General features: G+C 41.6%; 7 protein-coding genes across 7 annotated transcripts; 5 read left to right on the top strand and 2 right to left on the bottom strand.

Moving 5' to 3' along the window:
* Positions 1-182: 182 nt before the first annotated feature.
* On the top strand, positions 183-3,806 carry NEO1 (putative aminophospholipid-translocase; the record flags this gene model as incomplete). Its single annotated transcript, XM_064870639.1, has 1 exon — positions 183-3,806. The coding sequence occupies one exon, from the start codon at positions 183-185 to the stop codon at positions 3,804-3,806; it is 3,624 nt and encodes a 1,207-aa protein (XP_064733092.1).
* A 241-nt stretch (positions 3,807-4,047) lies between these two features.
* Positions 4,048-5,167, bottom strand: PMZ80_002204 (uncharacterized protein; the record flags this gene model as incomplete). The annotated part of the gene is made up of 4 exons (XM_064870638.1): positions 4,048-4,352; positions 4,399-4,514; positions 4,565-4,751; positions 4,804-5,167. The coding sequence occupies 4 exons, from the start codon at positions 5,165-5,167 to the stop codon at positions 4,048-4,050; spliced, it is 972 nt and encodes a 323-aa protein (XP_064733091.1).
* Positions 5,168-6,325: 1,158 nt separating this feature from the next.
* Positions 6,326-7,222, top strand: CBF1 (basic helix-loop-helix protein; the record flags this gene model as incomplete). The annotated part of the gene is made up of 2 exons (XM_064870637.1): positions 6,326-6,752; positions 6,804-7,222. The coding sequence occupies 2 exons, from the start codon at positions 6,326-6,328 to the stop codon at positions 7,220-7,222; spliced, it is 846 nt and encodes a 281-aa protein (XP_064733090.1).
* Positions 7,223-8,229: 1,007 nt separating this feature from the next.
* On the top strand, positions 8,230-9,125 carry PMZ80_002202 (uncharacterized protein; the record flags this gene model as incomplete). Its single annotated transcript, XM_064870636.1, has 3 exons — positions 8,230-8,372; positions 8,432-8,486; positions 8,544-9,125. 3 exons carry the CDS (start codon positions 8,230-8,232, stop codon positions 9,123-9,125), a joined length of 780 nt encoding a protein of 259 aa, XP_064733089.1.
* A 153-nt stretch (positions 9,126-9,278) lies between these two features.
* On the top strand, positions 9,279-9,971 carry PMZ80_002201 (uncharacterized protein; the record flags this gene model as incomplete). Its single annotated transcript, XM_064870635.1, has 1 exon — positions 9,279-9,971. The coding sequence occupies one exon, from the start codon at positions 9,279-9,281 to the stop codon at positions 9,969-9,971; it is 693 nt and encodes a 230-aa protein (XP_064733088.1).
* Positions 9,972-17,661: 7,690 nt separating this feature from the next.
* Positions 17,662-19,580, bottom strand: PMZ80_002200 (uncharacterized protein; the record flags this gene model as incomplete). Its single annotated transcript, XM_064870634.1, has 2 exons — positions 17,662-19,425; positions 19,470-19,580. 2 exons carry the CDS (start codon positions 19,578-19,580, stop codon positions 17,662-17,664), a joined length of 1,875 nt encoding a protein of 624 aa, XP_064733087.1.
* A 1,834-nt stretch (positions 19,581-21,414) lies between these two features.
* On the top strand, positions 21,415-22,484 carry PMZ80_002199 (uncharacterized protein; the record flags this gene model as incomplete). Its single annotated transcript, XM_064870633.1, has 2 exons — positions 21,415-22,055; positions 22,100-22,484. 2 exons carry the CDS (start codon positions 21,415-21,417, stop codon positions 22,482-22,484), a joined length of 1,026 nt encoding a protein of 341 aa, XP_064733086.1.
* Between the last annotated feature and the right edge of the window lie 25 nt (positions 22,485-22,509).

The raw sequence follows: 22,509 nt of genomic DNA, 5'->3' as shown, positions 1-22,509 counted from the left end.
CTTTGACGACCACTTTACGAAGGCAACGACTTCACGATCAAATCTGTCGCTACTTAACCTAGAGGCCATAGGACTACTTAGTACACGCTCATGCTTCACGCATCAGTCCTTGCGGAATAATAGGAAGTTGTGAAAAGAACCCTCGACATTGAATTTGACGCATGGAATGATGGCATGTGGTGATGCCGAAGTCCTACGAATACCAACCAACTACTGGCCACGATACCGACCCAGAAGATGACCTCGACCTAGACGAACTCGACTATGCGACGGCAGGGGCCAGTGGTCACTCCAAACCTTCCAGGCAGTCACCATGGCACACGGCTGGTGCAGCCCAAAGTGTGCCGCTGAGACCTCTAAATGACGCTTCTTCTCGTCGATTTTGGCCAACAAAGAACAACCGGCGGCGGCAGGATCAGGACGATGACCTCGAAGGGCTGTTGGGAGACGGCTTGGACGAGGAGTCAAGAGGGTGGAATGTCCGGAAGTCGGACAGGACGACGCGGACGGCGAAGCCAACACACTCACGCCGCTCAAGTCTTAGGCAGAGTATGCAGTACTCGAGGGATTTTGTCAAGCAGGAATTGGCTGACATGCGTGATGAGCCTGAGGTCAGCAACAAGGACTCCAGAGACGTCGACGTGGGCAAACCGCAAAAGAAGAAGTATCCTGCCAATATTGTCTCGAATGCAAAATACACAGTCTGGTCATTTCTACCCCTCACACTGTACAACGAATTCCGCTTCTTCCTGAACATCTACTTTCTCCTAGTAGCTCTGTCGCAAATCATCCCATACCTAAGGATAGGCTACATGTCAACCTACATCCTTCCACTCGTCTTTGTATTGACAATATCAATTGGCAAGGAGGCATTCGATGACATCGCAAGGAGGAGACGAGATGCTGAAGCCAATTCTGAGCCTTACACCGTCTTAGCGTTTGACCACGAGACTACCAACAGATTGTCACCTTCTGGTGTACATGAAGTCCAGAAGAAGTCCAGGGACTTGAAGGTCGGGGACGTTATGAAGCTAGAGAAGAATCAGCGTGTACCTGCCGACGTCGTGATTCTGAGAAGCATTACCGCTGAGGCTGTTGTCGAGCCTACTACAGACACGACGGAAAATGCCGTTGCTGCAGAGACCTTCATTCGGACCGATCAGTTGGACGGTGAGACTGACTGGAAACTTCGGATACCGTGCCAGCTGTCACAAAGTCTCTCATTGGCAGATCTTCGAAGGCTACAAATTACAGCTAGTGCCCCTAATCAGAAAGTAAACGAGTTCGTCGGTACTGCAACTTTGTCCTCGCAGGCCTCGGCATACGACCCGCATGTTGCGAAGCTGGAGGAAGAAGTCGACAGTCCGACAGAGCCTATGCCAAGCAGCACCTCGATACCCCTGGGCATAGACAATACTGCATGGGCAAACACCGTCCTGGCATCCAACACCACCACGCTTGCAGTAATCATCTATACCGGCAAACAGACCAGATCTGCCATGTCCACCAGTCAGTCTAGGTCAAAGTCTGGTCTGCTCGAATCGGAGATCAACAACTTGACCAAAATTCTATGCGTGATGACTTTGACCCTATCTGTCGTACTGGTAGCCCTAGAAGGCTTCGAGCCCTCCAACCAGAAGCCTTGGTATGTTGCCATTATGATCTACCTCATCTTATTCTCAACCATCATACCCATCAGCTTGCGTGTCAACCTTGACATGGGTAAGACTGTCTATGCTTATTTCATCGAGCGTGATAAGGGTATACCAGGCACAGTAGTAAGAACGAGCACGATTCCCGAAGATCTAGGCCGGATCGAATATCTCTTGTCCGACAAGACTGGCACCTTGACACAGAACGAGATGCAACTGAAGAAGATTCATGTCGGTACAGTCTCTTACGCCGGTGAAGCAATGGAAGAAGTCGCCGCATATGTCAACCAGGTATTCGCCCAAGACACTGAACAAAAACCACTATCAGCTACTACACCCGTCCGCAGCCGGCGTGAGATCGGTACACGTGTGCGAGACCTGATCGTTGCCCTAGCACTCTGCCACAACGTCACACCCTCCACAGAAGAGATCGACGGCGAACAAACCATCTCCTACCAAGCATCCTCCCCAGACGAAATCGCCATCGTCGAATTCACCGAATCCGTCGGCCTCCGTCTCCAACAACGAACCCGCGAAGAAATAATCCTCCAATCAACCCAAACCGGCAAAACAGTCCTAACCGCCCAAATCCTCGACATCTTCCCCTTCACCTCAGACAGCAAAAGAATGGGCATAATCGTCCGCATCTCCTCCACCCTCCCCGACCTCCCACCCACCAACGACGACCTCCTCTTCCTCCAAAAAGGCGCCGACACCGTAATGTCCACCATCGTCGCCCCAAACGACTGGCTCGCCGAAGAAACAGCAAACATGGCCCGCGAAGGTCTCCGCACCCTCGTCGTCGGCCGCAAAAAGCTAACACAATCCCAATACGACTCCTTCGCCACAGCATACCACACCGCCTCCCTATCCCTCCACAACCGCGACACCCAAATGTCCTCCATCGTCTCCACCCACCTAGAATCCAACCTCGACCTCCTCGGCGTAACCGGCGTAGAAGACCGCCTCCAACGCGACGTCAAGCCCTCCCTCGAACTCCTCCGCAACGCCGGCGTAAAAATCTGGATGCTAACCGGCGACAAAATCGAGACAGCACGCTGCGTCGCAGTCAGTGCGCGCCTCGTCTCCCGCGGTCAATCAATCCACACCATCAGCAGAATCACAACCAAATCCGCCGCCCAAGACAGTCTCGACGCCCTCAGCAACCGCACCGACACCGCCCTCCTCATCGACGGCGAGTCCCTCTCCACCATGCTCACACACCTCCGAACCCAGTTCATAACCCTATCCGTAACATTACCAGCCGTAATCTGCAGCCGCTGCTCCCCCTCCCAAAAAGCCGAAATCGCCCTCCTAATCCGGCAGCACACCAAAAAACGCGTCTGTTGCATCGGCGACGGCGGCAACGACGTCTCCATGATCCAAGCGGCCGACATCGGCATCGGCATCGTCGGGAAGGAAGGGAAACAAGCCTCTCTCGCGGCCGATTACAGCGTAACACAGTTCTGCCACGTCACCAAGCTCCTCGTCTGGCATGGCCGGAATAGTTACAAGCGCAGCGCGAAGTTGGCGCAGTTCATTATTCATAGGGGGTTGATCATCAGTGTGTGTCAGACTGTATTCAATGTTGCGGGACGGTTCGATCCGAAGGGGTTATTTAAGGATTGGCTGTTGGTTGGGTATGCGACTGTGTACACCATGGCGCCGGTGTTTAGTCTTGTGTTGGATCGGGATGTTGATGAGCGTGTTGCGAATTTGTATCCGGAGTTGTATCGGGAGTTGAAGACTGGTGAGAGTCTGAGTTATAAGACGTTCTTCACGTGGGTTGCGGTGAGTATTTATCAGGGGATTGTGATTCAGGGACTATCGCAGCTACTTGTTGGTGCCGTCGACGGACCGCGCATGCTGTCTGTGAGTTTTACGGTGTTGGTGGTGAATGAGTTGATTATGGTTGCGGTTAGTGTGACGACGTGGCATCCGGGGATGATTGCGAGTATTGTGGGCACTGGGGTCTTGTATGGTGCTAGTGTGCCGTTTTTGGGCGAGTATTTTGATTTGGGGTATGTGGTTAGTTTGGGGTGGGTTTGGAGGGTTGTGGTTGTGGCGGCGATTAGTCTTGTGCCTGTTTGGGGTGGGAAGGTGATTGGGAGGGCGGTGAGGCCGCCGAGTTATAGGAAGGTTAGGGGGGTCTGATAGATTGGAATGGTATGGAATTTGTTTAAACTTGCAGGTTTACTTCGCTATGAAGTTGTAGTATCTCTGATCGCTTTCTCGGCTCTTGTTGGGCGCTCTCTCGGCTCTTGTTGGGCGCTTTTGTATGTTTGAGAATGACCGCCGGCTTATGCCCGCCTGAGATCTAATGATCTTTTCTAACTCGAAGGTGCATTATTACCATCGCAGTTTCCGTATCTTCATGACTCCTGCCTTCCGCCTCCTAATCGTCAATCTCGATCGTGACAGCAGCTCTCCGAGGTGTTGATCGTCGTCCTTCTGTTGCGTCCTCCTCCTCCTTAACATCTCGTTCCCGCTTCTGAGGCACAGTGCTTCTACTCTGTGTACCGCCATTTACCAGTCGCTGAATTTGCTCGAGCTGTCGTCGGAGGTCTTGGCTTTCTGCCTCTGCTGTGCGTCGGGCTTCTTCCGAGATCCGCAATAGCCCTTTCGTGCGCTCGAGTTCTGATGGAGGCTCTGGTTCGGGTGATGGTGTGCGTGGGATGCAGCCGAGGGATTGAAGGGTGCCTGAGAATGGTTAGTGGCCGACCAGAGCAGTGTTGTGGTTACGGACCTTTGGTTCGATACTTGAAGACAAATGTTACCTTCTTGCCTGCGTCGCCGGGAACAGGAACATAGTCGTGTGTTCGTATCTCTGGGGCTTCAGCCATTCCGTCTGATGCTACATAGCTGATTTGCGTGGTCAGCCTTTACCAGCCACATCACACATCAACACATACCTGACCTTGCTCTTGATGCCCTGGCCTTTGAGCACATCCTCAGGAATAGCCTCGGAAGGAAGAGGCATGATCCCTTTGGCTAATCTAGGTTCTGCTCTCTTCCTGGCCTTGGCTCGGTAGAAAGTCACTCGAATGGTACCAAGCAAATTCAACGTCGCAGGTATTGGCAGATCCTCAGCGTCGGCAGCTACAGTGAGCGTCAGCTGAATCCCTATGTTAGTAGTACTCTTCCAACTCACTGGTTGTAAGGTTACCAAACGAGAAATACATGCGCTTCCATCTGCCGGCAGAGTCCTTCATTCTCTTGCTATGGAACTTATGTTGCTGGTTTCGAACTAAGACACCTTGCTTCATGACCAGAGGGTTGCACGCGAAATGTCTGATCACGCCATCAAGCAATATCTTGCAGTAAAGGCACTCTGCGTCTTTTGGTTCATAGCCGGCTTTGAATCGCGCAAGGATCTTGAACTGCTTTCCTGTCGTAGCTCGGATGTATCGCACGATTTCGCCATCTGATACCTTTTCATCTTGAGGCGCATCATACTCTTCGAGTGGCTCCTCGTCGACCAGGATTCGAGCTTCGAGTAGATCGTGTTCTGGCATCTTGATGGTGAAACGCAGCTCCTCCACGAAATGCTGTAGGGAAGAAGTAGAGAAGTCACGCGATGTTTGTAAAGGGATATAAACCAAGTGCGGGAAAGGCAGATGATGCCGTGAAGATGGTGATTGATGGAGGTAGAAGTGATAGCAAACTCACTGTGTTGCTTTTAATCGGAACATCTAAGACTTCGTACCTACCTTGTGAATTATGCTGCCTTCAGTTGTGTGCTGCTCGATCACTGCTTCATTGCTGTCAACACTTTCACTTTATTCACCCTGAGTCGTATCTCAGTTGGAATCGCAACATGTCTCGGCATACAGCAGGAAATTCTACCTAGAGCAGAGAGACCGAGAGAACTTGTTGAACACCTAGTGCGATGATTATGCGATAATTAAAATGCGGTTTGGTCCGTTCGTCCTCGATTATATGTCATAGTGGTTCAGTGTAGAGACAGAATTGGCCTTCCTGCACTGATCGGCTGGCACTCGACTTGCTCGGACCTGTAGGTACCTCGACTTGCTCGCTTCATATGTGTACATTTGGACAAAAACTGCTCTACCCAGATGTGCTTGTTGAGCTCTTGCCTCCTGGATGTGCAAATAATTGGCTCTTTGGTAGACCGTACACGCTAACATTCTAATGATCATCGGGCTAGCAAGTGCTGGTGACTCGAAGTCTCGGATAAACACTACTCCGACGTAGACATAGACTTCGGGAAGGTAGAAAGCGTGACCAGGTCCACCAGGCTCTCTGCTTCATTTTCCACCATCACAGTCTCGTCACGAGACAACAAAGGTGAGTCCACACACGTGATTGATGAACCCGTGATCAAGGTTGAGGTCAGATGAGAACACTTGATGGCTGCATGACCTTGACACACAATACACCATCTCGACGGGCTTGGTGGGCTTGTCTCAACTCGACAAGACGAGTCAGCCTGCTACCTTTGCCTATCATGCCACCTTCATGCACCTATGCCTCTATGCACTCTATCGACTTTGCGCGTCTGCATCATGCTAATCACCGATCATTTAGGACCCTACTACTGAGTGAAATCCCACAACACCTGCAGTATCGAGTGATACACAAACCCCAGTGAACAAGTGCGACGCGTCCCAGCACAAAACAGCGGACTCAACAGGAATCCCAAGTTCAATAACATGGCCACGAACAATCCTCCGAGTCCCAACAGTAACAAGCGTAAGAGGGGTGGTAGCGAACAAGAAGGACGAGTCATGAAGACACCTGCAACCAATGGCGACAGCAGTGCTGTGACAGACGCCATGTATGCATCTTTGTTACAAGGCATTACGGACAGCGTCCCTCCACAAGACGAGACCTCTCGCACTGCACAGGCTGCATTGCAGCAGCAACAGCAATCCGCGTATCCAGAGCCAAATGCATTCGATCATGCTACCATGCAGACCGGCTTTGAAGACCCAACGGCGCATATGCAGCAGCATGCACCACAACACCAGATGAGCCCCAGTGGTATTGGTATACTCGACGCTAGGCAAAGTCAGCAGGGAAAGCCACAAGTTGGGACCCCGCAATGGCATCAACAGCGGAAAGATAACCACAAAGAAGGTGAGTCAAGACCAGGTTGACTTTGAACTGCATCGCTAACATGTGTCGCAGTGGAAAGAAGACGCAGAGAAGTCATCAATGAGGGCATTGAGAACCTGGCAAAGATGATACCAACAAATTCGGACAAAAATAAAGGCGCCATCCTTACCGGCGCGATCAAGTACATTCAGGACCTACAAGCAAGAGTCTCCAGTTTTGATAACGAGAGAAGCGTCTTCGAGATCACGCAGCAAGAGCTGACACGCCGCAACGAGACTCTGAGAGATACCGCGCAGCGCGCATGGGCAGAGACTGCGAAATGGATGAGTCGTTGCAAAGAGGCTGGTCTGCAATTTGATGATTACGATACTCAAGTTGACGTCCATGAGCTTGAGGACCATACAAGCACAAACGTCGGAGGTGTACCCAGTGTTGAGAATGCTGGCTTCAACCCTGGCGATGCGGACAAGGTCGAGAGTTCCATGGCTTAGAGAGTCAATGGCTACTACGACCCGGTATCGATGCCAGCCCCCGATCCTGTCCTTCATAGGCAGGAGGCATAACAAAGCGGACACACGAGCACTGGTTCGCAAACCATTATTTTCAATCAATTATCCGAGGGAGCATAGGACTGAGCATTACAGGCGTGGGATTAGGCAGCGCAAGTGTAGTGCTATGGAGGGCGAGATGGTACATTGTTGTTCGTGCAGATTAGGATAATTAACTGCTTTTGAGGTTCTCAGGTATGGTAGACCACCGGAGGTGAGTCAGTAGCAATCATTACAACAGTTGCCAATAATAGCTATGTTTCATTCCCGGGATGACTTCGGACCTTGAATCTATCTTAGCGAGGCTATCTCGGGGCTCTTCCTTCCTTACGAGCTCTTGGTATTCCACTTCATCTTGGCCCCTTCCTTGGCAATACTAGGTGCAAGGTATCGTCTGCAATCTTCACTCAAGGTTCTCCTTCATCTACCACAGCAGTTACACTGCGAGTGGGTCGGCGCTTGCGTGAAGATAACGTTGGATACCTTGTACGCATGCACCAGAAGACTCGGCGTGATGTTTCATCTTCACAGCCTCAACTCATGAGAACCTTAGTCAATGCTCGTACGGCCGAGTCACGTCTTGCAGGCTCTTGACACTCGACCATGCGTCGCCTGGCCTTGCCATCTCAATCTCACACTACTGGTTTGCCTGAAAGCAGCTATATCAGGAAGCCTTCAGGTCCACTCACAGTACAGTCAGGTCTAAGAATCTCTTGCTCGTGTTCCGTCCACAACTATTCCATGCATCATCAACGCAGAAGCCGCATCGGTGTGAGCTGTACCGGCCATGAGCACGATCACGGAGAAGCAATGGGCTTCCATCAGACCGCATCTCAATCAGCTATATCGGGTCGAGAACAAAACCTTGAAGGAAACGATCGAGGCATTGAAATCTGAGGGATGGCGCGTGTCGTGAGTACTCCAACTCCGACCCCATCGATAATGCTCGAATGGCAGGAGCTATCCAGACCTACGAGATTGGAACCTCTTCAGACTTTTCCCAGTCGCCATCATCAGAACAAAGTGTCTGTCTGAAAACAACACGGTCAAGACACTCGGGCCAGTCATGTCATGTCGAGCCCTGGATACGCATGTCTCTATCACCAATTCCCAGATTGATCGCTGATGACAGAAACTGATACTATCTTACAGGGAGCGTATGTGCAAGGCACAAATTCGGAGATGGAATTTGCAGAAGTACAATAACGTAGGTGTTCATGTCGTCCTTGCCACTCGTGAAGACACAGCGCTGACGGATTAGCAGGATCGAGAACTGCTGCATCTTCTTCGCAAACATGCTGAGTTCCACCATGCTGGCAAGAAAGTTAGATTTCGCGTCAGGAACAGGCCGGTCTCACTGTACGCAGCTCGACGACACTTCGAGCGAAAAGACATCGATGTCGAAGAAGCACTTGCGCGGCGCACTCCACTATCCCCGACTCCATCCATACTTAGTATCGTGTCAGTCGATGAGGACGATGGAGAGGACACCCCAAGGACGGCTACGAGCTCTACGGAAAGCAGTCCGCCAAAGTCCGATGGGGGTGTGAACTTCCGGCCCTCGACTGCGTCTTCCATACATCCGGCCGAGCAACACCGCATTGAACGGTCCTCTAGTCTCTGTACAAGAGCTCGGTGTCGGCAAACCCCACGGTTGACGTTACTACGACCGCCGCACATCTACCATCACACAGAAAGCGTCCTTATGAACGTTCGAGGTTTGTGCAACATAACGATCACCACACTCCAGCGGAATAGAGGTATCCATTCTTCTCTCTGCCGGTTGCGAGACCTCCATAGAGGCATCAAGAAAGCCACATGTCACTTACGTGCTGGTCATGAGTAGCAGGCCCTTGCGGCATACGAAGAAGCGCAGCAGACCTTTTGGGACATGCTGAGGTCCTCGGATCCTTGGCTACTCACAGCAGTCTTCCACCACCTTTTCGACCACTTATCCGGAGCACATAGCAATCCAGTGGTGGCATCATTCCTTACGTACATGGCGAAGTTATCAGTGACCATTTCGAAGCGCCACCCTATCGCATTACTTCTTCATCAACTACTAAACGGCTACTGCGACCCATACACCATCGAAGCCGCTCTGCGCGTCTCCGCAGATCTTCTAGACAGCACAATCGGCCGCTACCACGATATCTCCTTCAGCTTAAATCGAATCCGCACTTTCGCCCTCGACTACTTTGGTCTCCACGCAGACGCCGAAAGTGTGCTGCGCAACAACCTCGCGGATCTCGATGCATTCTTCGGCCCAGCATCAGCTCACAACCTATCGCGCCTGTTCTCCCTAGCCGGCTGCCTCTATCGCAAAGGTGACCTTAAGGGTGCCTCCCGTGAAATGGGCAATCTGCTTGCACTGCTGCCGAAACGACGGCTCGAACCTCATACCGCAGACCCGCACCCTGAACAGATATCCACGCAGTCAGTGGCGGGATGGTATCACGATCGAGATCTTGGTGGTCATAGATATCGTGAGAGCACCGCTCAGGCGGGGGAGGAGTGTCTCGGGCTTTGGCTGCGTGAGAATGCAGCGAACGGTTCCACTGAGCATGTCTTGCTGGCGCGAGAGCTGGCAGAATGGCTGGGCAGGGGTGCGCCTGGAGGGTTTTGGACGCATCAGACGCCTGATGCGTTGGAGAGGCTTCCAAACTCTCGCTTTGCCTATTGGTTGCATTGATTGGGGGGAAGGGTCAGAAAATTGCTCGGTGCTATCGACCGCATATCGGCCTTCGATGGAGGCCTAGGAAGAGAGTGGACAGCACTATGAGTTTGTGTAGCATGGCACCCGAGGGCAACGCTGGCAACTGCCCAGCCAAAACTGCGCAGGTTCGGGTGGAGTATATCATAGCTAACGTAGACGCAAGACAATATAGCTTTCTTCTTGTCCGACTCTGCCACACGTGACTTCGATAAGAGGGACAGGAGGGGTGCGGGTCTATATTATTACGTGCTCGACAGATTGGGGTTAGCTCGCAGTTTGTAGAACGCATCGCAGCGCTGCGCAGTTGCCAGCGCTGCACGGGGGATGGGACTTCGTACCATCTCGCGAACGAAAGACATACAACGACTTTCATGAGATTGAGCTGGGTGCAACGACCCTGATCGACAAAGATATGCAAGATACCTTAGGTCGATCGAGGTGCACTAAATGGTGAAGATAGCCTTTAAGTCGGTACAACTTTACGCTTTTGTCTCCTTGAGGATCATGGCCACGACGTCATGCTACGGCGTGCGAGTGTATTGACAAAGTCAACTCGATCAAGGGGGTAGCGAGGTCCAAATTCATCGTCACCAAGGTCAGCAGCGATGAGATTGGCGACATCCGTGACCTCATGAGGTTCGGCTAGATCTTCTGGAAATTCTGGAGGCTGTGGTTCTGTAGAAATAGATGTGGCATGGGACACAGGTGCCGCGGGCGCCGCTGGAAGAGACGGTGAAGCCGTGACTTTTCCAGCGAGAAAGGTAGTGAAGATCGTGCTGGCCTCGTTAATGAAGGCAACTGCTCAAGCAATCGGCATTCATGAATCATGCAGGCCAGAGCCCGGGTAGGAGAGGCTTTTCGGTCTGGTTCTTTTGTCTGTCTGTTTGTCAGTAGGTCAGTCTACTTCAAGAGGAAGACATAGCATGTATGAGTGGTGGTAGAGGAGTACTGTAGCTCAACTATCGGCACATTTGAGACCGGCTGAGTCGATACAGGGCTGCCAAACACCGCAGACTGCGATAGCTGATAGGACCGAGCTGAATGAGAATGCAAGTCCGCCTGAAGCACAGACTCGCGAAGAGACATCGACGACAAACGCTTCGCGTGACAGGCCTCGAACTTACGCTATCTTCTTGACCCTTAGCGAGATATGTGGTCTTAGCCTTCCCAGTCTCAAAGACTCCTAGACTCACTTTTTCGATGTATACGGGCTTTTACTAGGTGGAGATACCTAGATCGTATTTATTTTCGGACTATTTGAACGGTATCGTGATTTGTAAAATAACTGAGGGTCTTAGCGATACACCGCTTTTCTCTTATACTTAGTTACTAATATATAATAGCCTTACGTTATTTAACTACGCTCGTAAGCCGTTAAATTAAAGTTATAGATATCGATTTTTTTACGTATTTAATAATATAGCCTATTCTTACTCTTATTATTTTGTAGAGTATTATAATATAATTAAGAGTACTATTTTAGTAAAGCCTAGTAATTAGTAAGTATAAAAAGACCTTTAAGTTAGTTTTAAATTAATTAAGAGATATAGATATAACTTAAGAATATATAAAAGTATTTTATAGCTAAATATTAGTATAGGTAAAGAGCGATTAAGAAAGATAATAATTATAGTAAAGGAAAGAATACTTAAGTATCTTAGTAAGTATAACTAGTTATTAACTTTTAATAAACTATAAATATTATTAAATAAGAAGTTTAATATTAATATTTACATATTATTAATCTTAAGAGTATTTAAGAAGCTTAATTAAACTTAAATAAAGAGTAAGAAAATTAACTTTATCTAAAATAACTAATTATAAGTAAAGTAGTTTAAGAGAATAAACTAATATTAAGTATTATAACTTATTATAATAAATAAAAGTACTTTTAATAAATAATATTTTAATTAATACTAAAACCAGTTATTATAAAGAACTATATATAAGATAGTTAGTAGCTATACTAATAGGTTTAAGTCTTAATTAATTTTACTTATTATAAGTATAAATAAATACTTATATACTAATATTTATTAAGAATTATTTAAATTAAAGAGATTTATATTATTTATTTAAGATTTAATAAAGAATAAAATAACTATTTATTTTAATTTATAATTAATACTAATTATAAATAATTATATAACTTATTATAATATATATATTTAAGTAATTTATAAAGTAGCTAGTATTATTTTTAAGTATTTACTATTATATTCTTTTAACTTAATACCTATTAAGCTAATCTTTAGTATTTTAAAGATATAGCTATATAAGTATAAATAAAAAGTATTATATTATATTAACTATAATAAGATATTTAATTTCTTTTATATAGTATTATTTAGTACTTAAATTATAATAAAAATACTTATTCTTTAAAAACTATAGTTTTAATATTATTAATAATAATAAGAATATAAATTATAAGGCTTTAAATTATTTAAATATAATTATTAATTATAAGAATAAGAAATATATAATAGATAATAAGAATATAAACTTAAATGATTTCTAAATTTAAAGTATATTTCTTAAAATAATAAATAAAAATAAGTAGACTATAAATTATATTATATAACTCTATATAACTAGAAATTACTTAAGCTTAGATTTTATAATTTATTAAGAAAAGCTAATAATATATAATTAAGTTATAGTATTTTTAAGAAATATTATAAATTTCTTTATCTAAAATTACGATTTTAGCTTATATATTACTTAAATATATTAATTAAAATTTATATACTAAGAAATTAAGGATATATACTTTTTAGCTTTTTAAATCTTAAGTTAGCTTTATTAATTCACTCTTTCTTATTGAAAAAATAAAAGTAATTATATCTTATTATTACTAACTTTATTCTTTTTATTTTTTAATTTTTTATATTAATTAATAATTATTAGTAACTTTATTATTTACTAAATACTTATTTATATAGCTTAGCTTCTTTTTTATTATAAATAGTCTTTTTTTAAGCTTTATAATTTACTAAAAGAGTATATTTAATTCTTAATTTAATATCTATTACTATTTACTTTAAATTAGTTATATCTTATAATTCTTTAAAGCTAAAACCTTTATTAAATAATATATTATTTATATAAGTAGTATAAAATAAAGTAATTCTATTTACTTTATTAAACTATAAGAAATAAATAAATAAGTTCTTAAGATTATTATTATTTATAATTAAAAAACTTAAATATAATTTTATATTACTTAACTAATTTTTAAATATAATATAATTAAAATATTATATAATTAGCTATATAAGAAAACTTAGTATAATATTAGTTATTTTCTTTAACTTTTTATTTATTATAAGTACTTAAATATATTGATTTATAAGTATTTTAACTAAAGTTTATAAATATTCTTATAAACTTATTTTTTATTATATAATATAACTTATTATATTCTTTATAGTTTATATTATAATATTATTACTTTAATATAAGCTTAGTTATATAATTACTAATAAGTTTATTTGTTTCTTTTTAAATATTATTATACTTTATTAGTTTTTAAATTAATGATTTCTTTATACTTAACTTTGAGTAATTATATTTTTTAGCTTATTATAATAAAGTATTAATCTTAGCTTTAAATATATTTAATTATAATAATATATACTAATGAATTTTAACTTCTTTAGTACTCTTTTTTTAATAACGCTTTTACCTTTTAATATATAGCCTTATATAAGGCTTTATTATTATAAGTTAAACTATATTTAAAAAAACTACTTAATATAATCTTTTTATATAATATTATTATTAATATATTATAATATATATAATAATTACTTTTTATAATTAAATAAGTAATTAGTATACTAAGTTTTAATACTATTTTTTACTATTTTTAAGTTATTATAAAGCTTATTATTATTAATTTTATTCTTAAGTTATTTTTAAGCTCTTATAAATATAATAGTACTACTCTTTTTAATCTTATTATTATTAAAAATATAAATAATATTTAATATAATATTAATTAGTTTAATAACTATTTTATTTTTTAATAAACTTACTTTCTTATTTTTATTTTTCTTACTTTACTTATCTTTACTATTATTCTTTATTTTAACTAGTAAAGGTACTAGTAACTTTCTTAGTACTATATATTTATATATAGTTAATTTAAATAAGTAGTTATTAATAATATTACTTTAATATACTTTTTTTTTAGAATTATTACACGTTTTTAAAACTATATTAAAATACTAATTTATAATAGTAAATATACTATAATAAAGTATATTAATATAGCTAATAAAAAAAGAAGAGATTTAATATATTATTAAAACTCTTAGTTATTTTATACATTATAATATTATTATTTTTAAAAATACTAATATACTTAGTAATATTTTTAAATTTCTTCTTTCTTTACTTATTATATTAATATACTTTATTATATTATATTTATTACTATAAATTAGTATATTATTATAGTACTAAAGCTTTATAATAATTTTAAGAAATTAGTATACTAAGGCGATAATATTAATAATTACTTAATTAAATTAGTTATATAAAAGCGTATAATACTAAAAAAGCCTTTACTAATATCTTTATTAGCGATTATTAATACTATAAAAGAAAAGAATAATAATAAAAATAAGCGATAAAAAAAAAGAAAAAGAAATCGTTATTAAGCTTAAAGAAAAAAGAAGTAGTTATAAAGCTAATAGATGTTATACTAAAGGTATATTATATTCTTAATAATTATAAAATTAACTTAAGTAGTATTATTATATTTATAAAAGCTTAGAAGTAACTTAATAATAAAATAAATAAAGTTAAACTTAATAAAGATTTAAAAGCGATAAAAGAAAATACTTATTCTTAGTTAATATAATACTTATTTAATTATAAAAACTAGTTAATATATATATTATAATAAATTAATATTAATATTATTTAGAAAAGCTATACTAAATAATTATATTAATTTAAGTTAATATACGTTAATAATAAGATATATAGAGTTATATATAAGAAAGTAAAGACTTTATAAATAAAGAATACTAAAGAGATAAAAGTTAAAATTAATTAGTATATATTATTATAATTAAATATATTTAAAGCTAAGATTAATACTTTATTATAATAAGCTAAAAAATATAATTACTCAAAGTTAAGTATAAAGAAATCATTAATTTAAAAACTAATAAAGTATAATAATATTTAAAAAGAAACAAATAAACTTATTAGTAATTATATAACTAAGCTTATATTAAAGTAATAATATTATAATATAAACTATAAAGAATATAATAAGTTATATTATATAATAAAAAATAAGTTTATAAGAATATTTATAAACTTTAGTTAAAATACTTATAAATCAATATATTTAAGTACTTATAATAAATAAAAAGTTAAAGAAAATAACTAATATTATACTAAGTTTTCTTATATAGCTAATTATATAATATTTTAATTATATTATATTTAAAAATTAGTTAAGTAATATAAAATTATATTTAAGTTCTTTAATTATAAATAGTAACGATTTTAAGAACTTATTTATATATCTTTTTTAGCTTAATAAAATAAATAAAATAGCTTTACTTTATACTACTTATATAAATAGTACTTTATTAAATAAAGAATTTAGCTTTAAAGAGCTATAAGATATAACTAATTTAAAGTAAATAATAATAAGTATTAAATTAAAGATTAAATATACTCTTTTAATAAATTATAAAGCTTAAAGGAATATTATTTATAATAAAAAAGAAGCTATACTATATAAATAAGTATTTAGTAAAGAATAAAGTTAATAATAATTACTAATTAATATAAAAAATAAAAATAATAAAAAGAATAAAGTTAGTAATAATAAGATATAATTACTTTTATTTTTTTAATAAGAAATAATAAGTTAATAAAACTAAATTAAAGTTTAAGAAATTAAAAAGTATATACTTTTAATTTCTTAGTATATAAATTCTAACTAATATACTTAAGTAATATATAAACTAAAATCGTAATTTTAGATAAAGGAATTTATAGTATTACTTAAAAAAGCTAAGAATTAATTATATAATATTAACTTTTCGATATAAATTAAAAAATTATAAACTATATAATTTATAATTATATAGAGTTATATAATATAATTTATAGTCTTATTTATTTTTATTTACTATTTTAAAAATATAACTAAATTTAAAAATTATTTAAGTTTATACTCTTATTACTCTTTATATAATTTCTATTTTTATAATTAATAACTATATTTAGATAATCTAAGAACTTATAGTTTATACCTTTATTATTATTAGTAATATTAAAACTATAGTTTTTAAAGAACTTATAAGTATTTTTATTATAATTTAAGTACTAAATAGTATTATATAAAAGAAACTAAATATCTTATTATAGTTAATATAATATAACGCTTTTTATTTATACTTTTATAACTATACCTTTAAAACTATAAAGATTAATTTACTAAGCGTTAGATTTAATAAGTATAAAAATAGGTATTTAAAAATAATATTAGTTACTTTATAGATAGCGCGAATACGTATATTATAATAAGTTATATAATTATTTATAATTAGTATTAATTATAAATTGAAATAAATAATATAAATCTCTTTAATTTAAATAATTCTTAATAAATATTAGTATATAAGTATTTATTTATACTTATAATAAGTAAAATTAATTAAGACTTAAACCTATTAGTATAGCTATTAACTATTTTATAAATAGTACTTTATAATAATTACCTTTAGTAATAATTAAGATATCTTTTATTAAAAGTACTTTTATTTATAACTATAAGCTATAATACTTAATACTACTTTATTCTCGCGAACTACTTCGCTTATAATTAATTATCCTAAGCTAGGTTAGTTTTCTTACTTTTTTTATATATTAGGTTTAGCTTATTATATACTCTTTATACGATTAAGATAAATACTTTAATATTAAATTTCTTAGTAAGTAATATTTAGAGTTCGTTAAGAGTTAGGAACTAGTTAGATTTTATAATATACTATAATATCCTTCTCTTTACTATAGTAGTTACCTTTCTTAATCGCTTTAGGCCTACGCTAATTACTAGTATATTAATAGTTCTATATATCCTTACGTTACGCCTATACTTAGTAATTAGCTCTACGCTAACGCGAAGCTACTTCGTAATATTAAGGTTACTAGGATCCACTAAAATAGCACTCTCTAATATACTACGATATTACGCGTTATAACGAGGGCGAGGATAAGCTATATTGTTAATTATACAGAAAAATCACTATATACAACTCTAACAAATACGACTTATAAGCGTGGTCAATTAACGTGAGGATGCCATACATTGTTACCAGGTGGAGGAGAAAGAGCGGTGTGTCGCCAAGCATGTCAGTATTTTTGAAAACGACGATAGCCGAACTCAAAGTCCACATGCAACACCACTACTTTAACTACGCGTAGAAATGTAATAGAATATGATGTCGAGATGCCGGGCGGTACTCCTCGCATTTACAATATCACCGCACGCTACGAGCGCGAAGAGGTTTATCTCCGCGTTGATCGAATAGTGGTCAATTGCCAGTTGCGCTGGATGTACATGCGCTGTGAGGAGGATTATATTAGATCACGTTGTCCGCGTCTTTCTATATCCAAGTTAACTTAAAACCTACGCCCACGTCTCCCTCACCAACCTCGCCGCCCTCTCCGCAATCCCATAAACCGCCGTCTGAATATGCGCGCTAACAAGCAAAGGCACAATACTCGCATCCACAACCCTCAACCCCTTCACCCCATAGACCCTAAGCTCAGTATCAACAACACCCCCTTTCTCCCTTGGTAACATCGCGCACGTCCCCGTCGGGTGATAGATACTAAACGTCGCGTTGCGGACGTAGGCCTCCCAGTCTGCATCACTCTGGACGTCCATACCGGGCTCGTATTCATCGACCCAATATTCGGATAGCGGCGGTGTTGTGGCGAGGAGACGCATGTACTTTGCTGCTGTGATGAGGACTTGGAGATCGTAGTCGGAGGAGATGTAGTTTGGATTTATACGGGGTTGGGATGAGATATTAGTCGATGTGATGTGTACCGAGCCATGGGAGAAGAGATGCTGTAGCGAGCCGAACAGCGTGAAGAAGCCGTTGTCGTAGGCTGCGGTTGTGTTGTCTGTGGGGTACCCCTTGCGTCCGGAGTATCCGTCCGAGAGGAATATTTCGAGTTGTGGGACGTCGGAGTTCTTGGCTGGGTCGGTGAGGAAGTGGAGTTTTTGGTTGCTGATGCTGGTGTTATCGGCTGAGACGGCTTGGATGGCGAGGGAGGTTAGATGTGTGGCGTCGGCGCCGGTGACTTGGTCCCAGTTTAGGAAGGCGTAGGTGTTGCGGGAGCCCCAGTAGACGTTTGGTTGGGAGGCGTTGTAGAGGGCTAGTTGTTCTTTTTGGAAGGTGGTGTTGCTGCGGAGCTCGTCTGTTGAGAGGATGTCTGGTTTGACTTGGTAGGAGTTTTGGATGCGGAGGTGGTCTTGGAGGTTTTCGCCGACGCTGGGGAGGTCTTGGATGGGTGTTACGCCGGCTGCTTTGAGGATGGCGCTGTCGCCTATGCCGGATAGTTCTAGGATACCGGGGGATTGGAGAGATCCGGCGGAGAGGACGACTTCTTTGGTTGCCATGATTTGTTGTCCGGATTCGAGGACGACACCTTTTGCGGCTGGGCCTTCCTCGTCGTCGATGATGATCTTGGCGACACGAGTGTCTAGCATTACGCAGAGATTTGAGCTTGCGATCTTCATGTAGTCTGGGCTGTAGGACCGTCGATGAGTGTGGCCGTTGACCGAGCTAGGCTGCCACGATGAACCCAACGAGTTGCCAGCCAGAGAGATGTTGTTGAAGTCGATACCTAGTGTGTCCATCACTGGTAACAAAGCTTCGGATTGTGGACTGATGTACTGATGAACCTCTGTGCCGAGAGGGCCACCAGTAGCTGTGCCCTCATCTCCATACCAGGGGGATTGCAGAAAATCTTCCGCTAGAAGCTGATCGGGGTAGAACGAATCCCAATTCCAGCCAGGGTTGCCAAGAGCTTCCCATGCATCGAACTCTGCCTTTGTGCCTCTGTCCCAGACAATCAGGTTGATAGCGGAACTTCCGCCAAGGACTTTGCCACGGTTCTGCGGCATGACCCGGTTGTCAACATTTGGTTGCGCAACCGTCGTAAAGTTCCAGTCATAGACAGTTCCGAGAGCTGTACCCTGCTGGAGATTAATTTTGGCGCAGGCATAATTGAAACCGCTCACCTTGTTCCACGGTATGTATATCTTCTGTTCATTGCGCCCATCTGGCCCTGCTTCCAGGACAATGATCTTGTCGTCGGGTCGATACTGGCTCAACCTTGAAGCAAATGCCAAGCCAGCCGTGCCACCTCCTATGACCACCTTCAACCATCAGCAAGCAACATGGTTGAAGAAGGCCAACTCACAAAGTCATAGCTATCACTCTGAGCGACGCAATCACCGATGACAGGTTCCGCCGCCGAGCCAACCACCGCAGTCAGCAGCAACAGACTGCTGCTCCAAATTCTCGTCTGCATCTTACCTTCGTGGCCTTACCGGTTCGTGTTCGTGAGTGACATTTGCAGAAAAACCACGTGGCTATAGCTTTTATTGCTTCAGGAAAGCTCAAATCGGAAGCAAAGCTGCCGATTCGGCAAGTAAGCGCAGAGATTCAGGAACAATCAAGAATGCGTGTGCTGGCAGCCTGATTGCGAGGGCTTTGGTCGCCTAACCATATGGACTAGAGATTTAGTATGCGTAGATCGGACACACTAGCCTGTATTGGCATGCATCGACCTGCACTTGGGAGATATTGGCGGAGGAAGGACGAGTAGGCTTGACTCGTGTGATAGGTGTCAAGAAAGTCAGGTAAAAACAACTGCAGCCAAAAACCAAGTTGCTGGCATGGTGTTTCTCTTTCCACTGTGGTTCGAGTTGACGAGAACAGGCAAGACTTTTCAAGGGATGTGTCAACAACAGAGACGTAATTGGGCTCTTCAAATGCGGTTGTCGACACCTCACATCTACCGCTATGAGATGAATTGGCACGGAGAGCTCTTGCTGTCACACTTGCATGGAGCCGGACTTGTCCCGTGGTTGCTCACCGAGGTTGGCCTTCCCGACAATCTGCTGAGAACACTCGCGATGTGACAGTCCGTGTCACCCCTTCAACTATTGCTCATCTTGCTGCACTCGTACCTCTACGAGTAAAGACCTGTCATCTTGATGGGTGACCTTCTGCGATGGTTTGGCGACACAGGACTGACTTCCTACAGTGCAATGCCGAGTCAACCATCTATAGGAATCTCGAGGCGTGCTGGTAAACGCTTCCAGAAAGGTGCTTGACGAATTGGCGCAAGCGAGGTTGGTGAGGATTCCACTGGACTACTCAGGAGCTGCGGTGCCTCGAAACTTGGTCTGAACGTGCATTGGTGTGTAGGACTACTGCCTTGGAAAGCACGAGGAGGCTCGTTCACGAGTAGCTTTTTTGAGCTTGCTTCCCCGGAGTCTAAGCCTGTTTAGGCTTAGTCATGCGAGACTAACCCGCGTCGTCACCTAGTGCATCCTCCGAACGGAGCTGATGCAGAACTCCCCTTCGTATTATGCAGGCTTCTGCAGGAGGCTTCGGTTCTGACCTTGGAATTCTTTCTGCGACACACTACGGAGTACTACGAATACGAGCACTCCAGTACTATTGATCGGCGATTACCGCGAACATGGCTTGCAATCCCCAGACGCCGGGAAAGGCACCTAAAGCTCCCGCCAAGTCGGGAGATTTATCCATCAGAAGTTGAACCGCACGAGTCGCGAACTTCACCTCTCTAAGATTTCATTTGCACACAGGGTGCCGCTACATACCAAGTACTTCCGAGCCTGAGGTACGTCGCTGGACTACCTCGATGATTTCTTGCATGATTCAGGCAACTGCCAGTGGAAATGGAGGTTCGAGTTAGCCACAATACGGGCAAATTCAAATCCGTGTAGCTCATCTACGGCTCGGACTAGGATGCCTCTTGTCGTTGCGCCACCGGAGCCTCAGCGACTTGGCTCATATGCCACTAGTCGATCTGCCGACGTCCCCCGACTTTAATCATGTACTCGTGTGACCGAAGGATGAGACCATAACCAGATAGTTGACACCATGCAAGTGTTGCAATACGAGAAGGACAGCCAGAGAGCAGTCAATGACATGAGTGATCAATTACTTGCATAGCACATGCTGGCACCTGTGCATGAGCTCAATATCATCAATCAGCCTGTACGGCGAACGCATTCCTGGCGCGGCTTAGGAGGCTCTTTGCTTCTTTCACGGCTTGGACCAGCCAATATATATCCAGCCCTGCTCCAGTTGAGGCGAGACTTCCAAGTACAATGGCGGACCATCCCCCCTCAGCCGTTGGTGTAGCTCTTATAACGACCTCAGCGATCTTCGGCGTTGGCTCATTAATCACGACATGTCTGCGAATCACAGTACGGTGTTCAAGACGGGTATTTGGCTGGGACGACGTCTTCATGATCGCAGCGCTGCTGGCCACAATCGTTCGTCTTTCAATCAATGTACATGCAGTCACCGCAGGGTATGGACAACACCAGGATTTACTTGACGAGGACCAGTACATCTACACCAACTTCTTGAGCTGGCTGGGTCAGATCTTCCTGTTCCTCTCGCTATGCTTGCTCAAGATCTCGATCGGCCTGCTCATCATGCGCATCAAAAATACCAGGAAGTCGAAGATATTTCAGTGGACTATCATTGCCGGACTCATTCTAACAAATGTTGAAGTCCTGATAATCCTGCTTGCTGAGTGCACGCCAATGAAGGCATATTGGGAACCAGATAGTGGGAAGTGCTGGCCGAACAAGTATCGTATATACTCTATCTACGTACAAGTCGGCTACAGCATTTTGACGGATGTGATCTACACAGCGATGCCCGCTGTCATCGTATGGAAATTGAAGATGAAAACTAGTAAGAAGCTGAGTATCTGCGGGCTGATGAGCATGGGTCTGGTGTACGCGCACTCTCCTCTTTTCACGACTTCGCTGACATATCCAGAGCCACAGTCTGCGCCGCACTTCGAGCTCGATCGCTTGGACTGAAGACAGATGACCTTTCATGGAACTATGCTATCGCAGCTATGTGGGGCAACATCGAGCTCTGCCTAGGGATCATTGCTGCCAATATGGTCTTGATGCAGTCATACATCGCCTTTTTCCGTGGGAAGCTTGAGACATATTCAAATCGAACTGCGACTTCAGGAAGACTCCCTCACGACTATAGTCTCTCACGAATGGGTTGGAGGAAGCAATTAGATCACACAGCTCGCGAGAATAGGACGGAACGGGCTTCGGAAGGTGACGTCGATGCCGATTCGCAGAAACATTTGACTCGTTTTGGTGTGGCTGAACAGGTCAGTGTGGAGGACCATGCAAAAATATGAGACTGAACTCAGTCCTCGACAGTCC

The sequence above is a fragment of the Knufia obscura genome (genome assembly GCF_036327395.1).
Source record: "Knufia obscura strain CCFEE 5817 isolate CBS 148926 chromosome Unknown scaffold_2, whole genome shotgun sequence".
Taxonomy (NCBI): Eukaryota; Fungi; Ascomycota; class Eurotiomycetes; order Chaetothyriales; family Trichomeriaceae; genus Knufia; species Knufia obscura.
The sequence above is the reverse complement of the archived record's forward strand: the minus strand, read 5'-3'. Positions and strand labels throughout refer to the sequence as shown.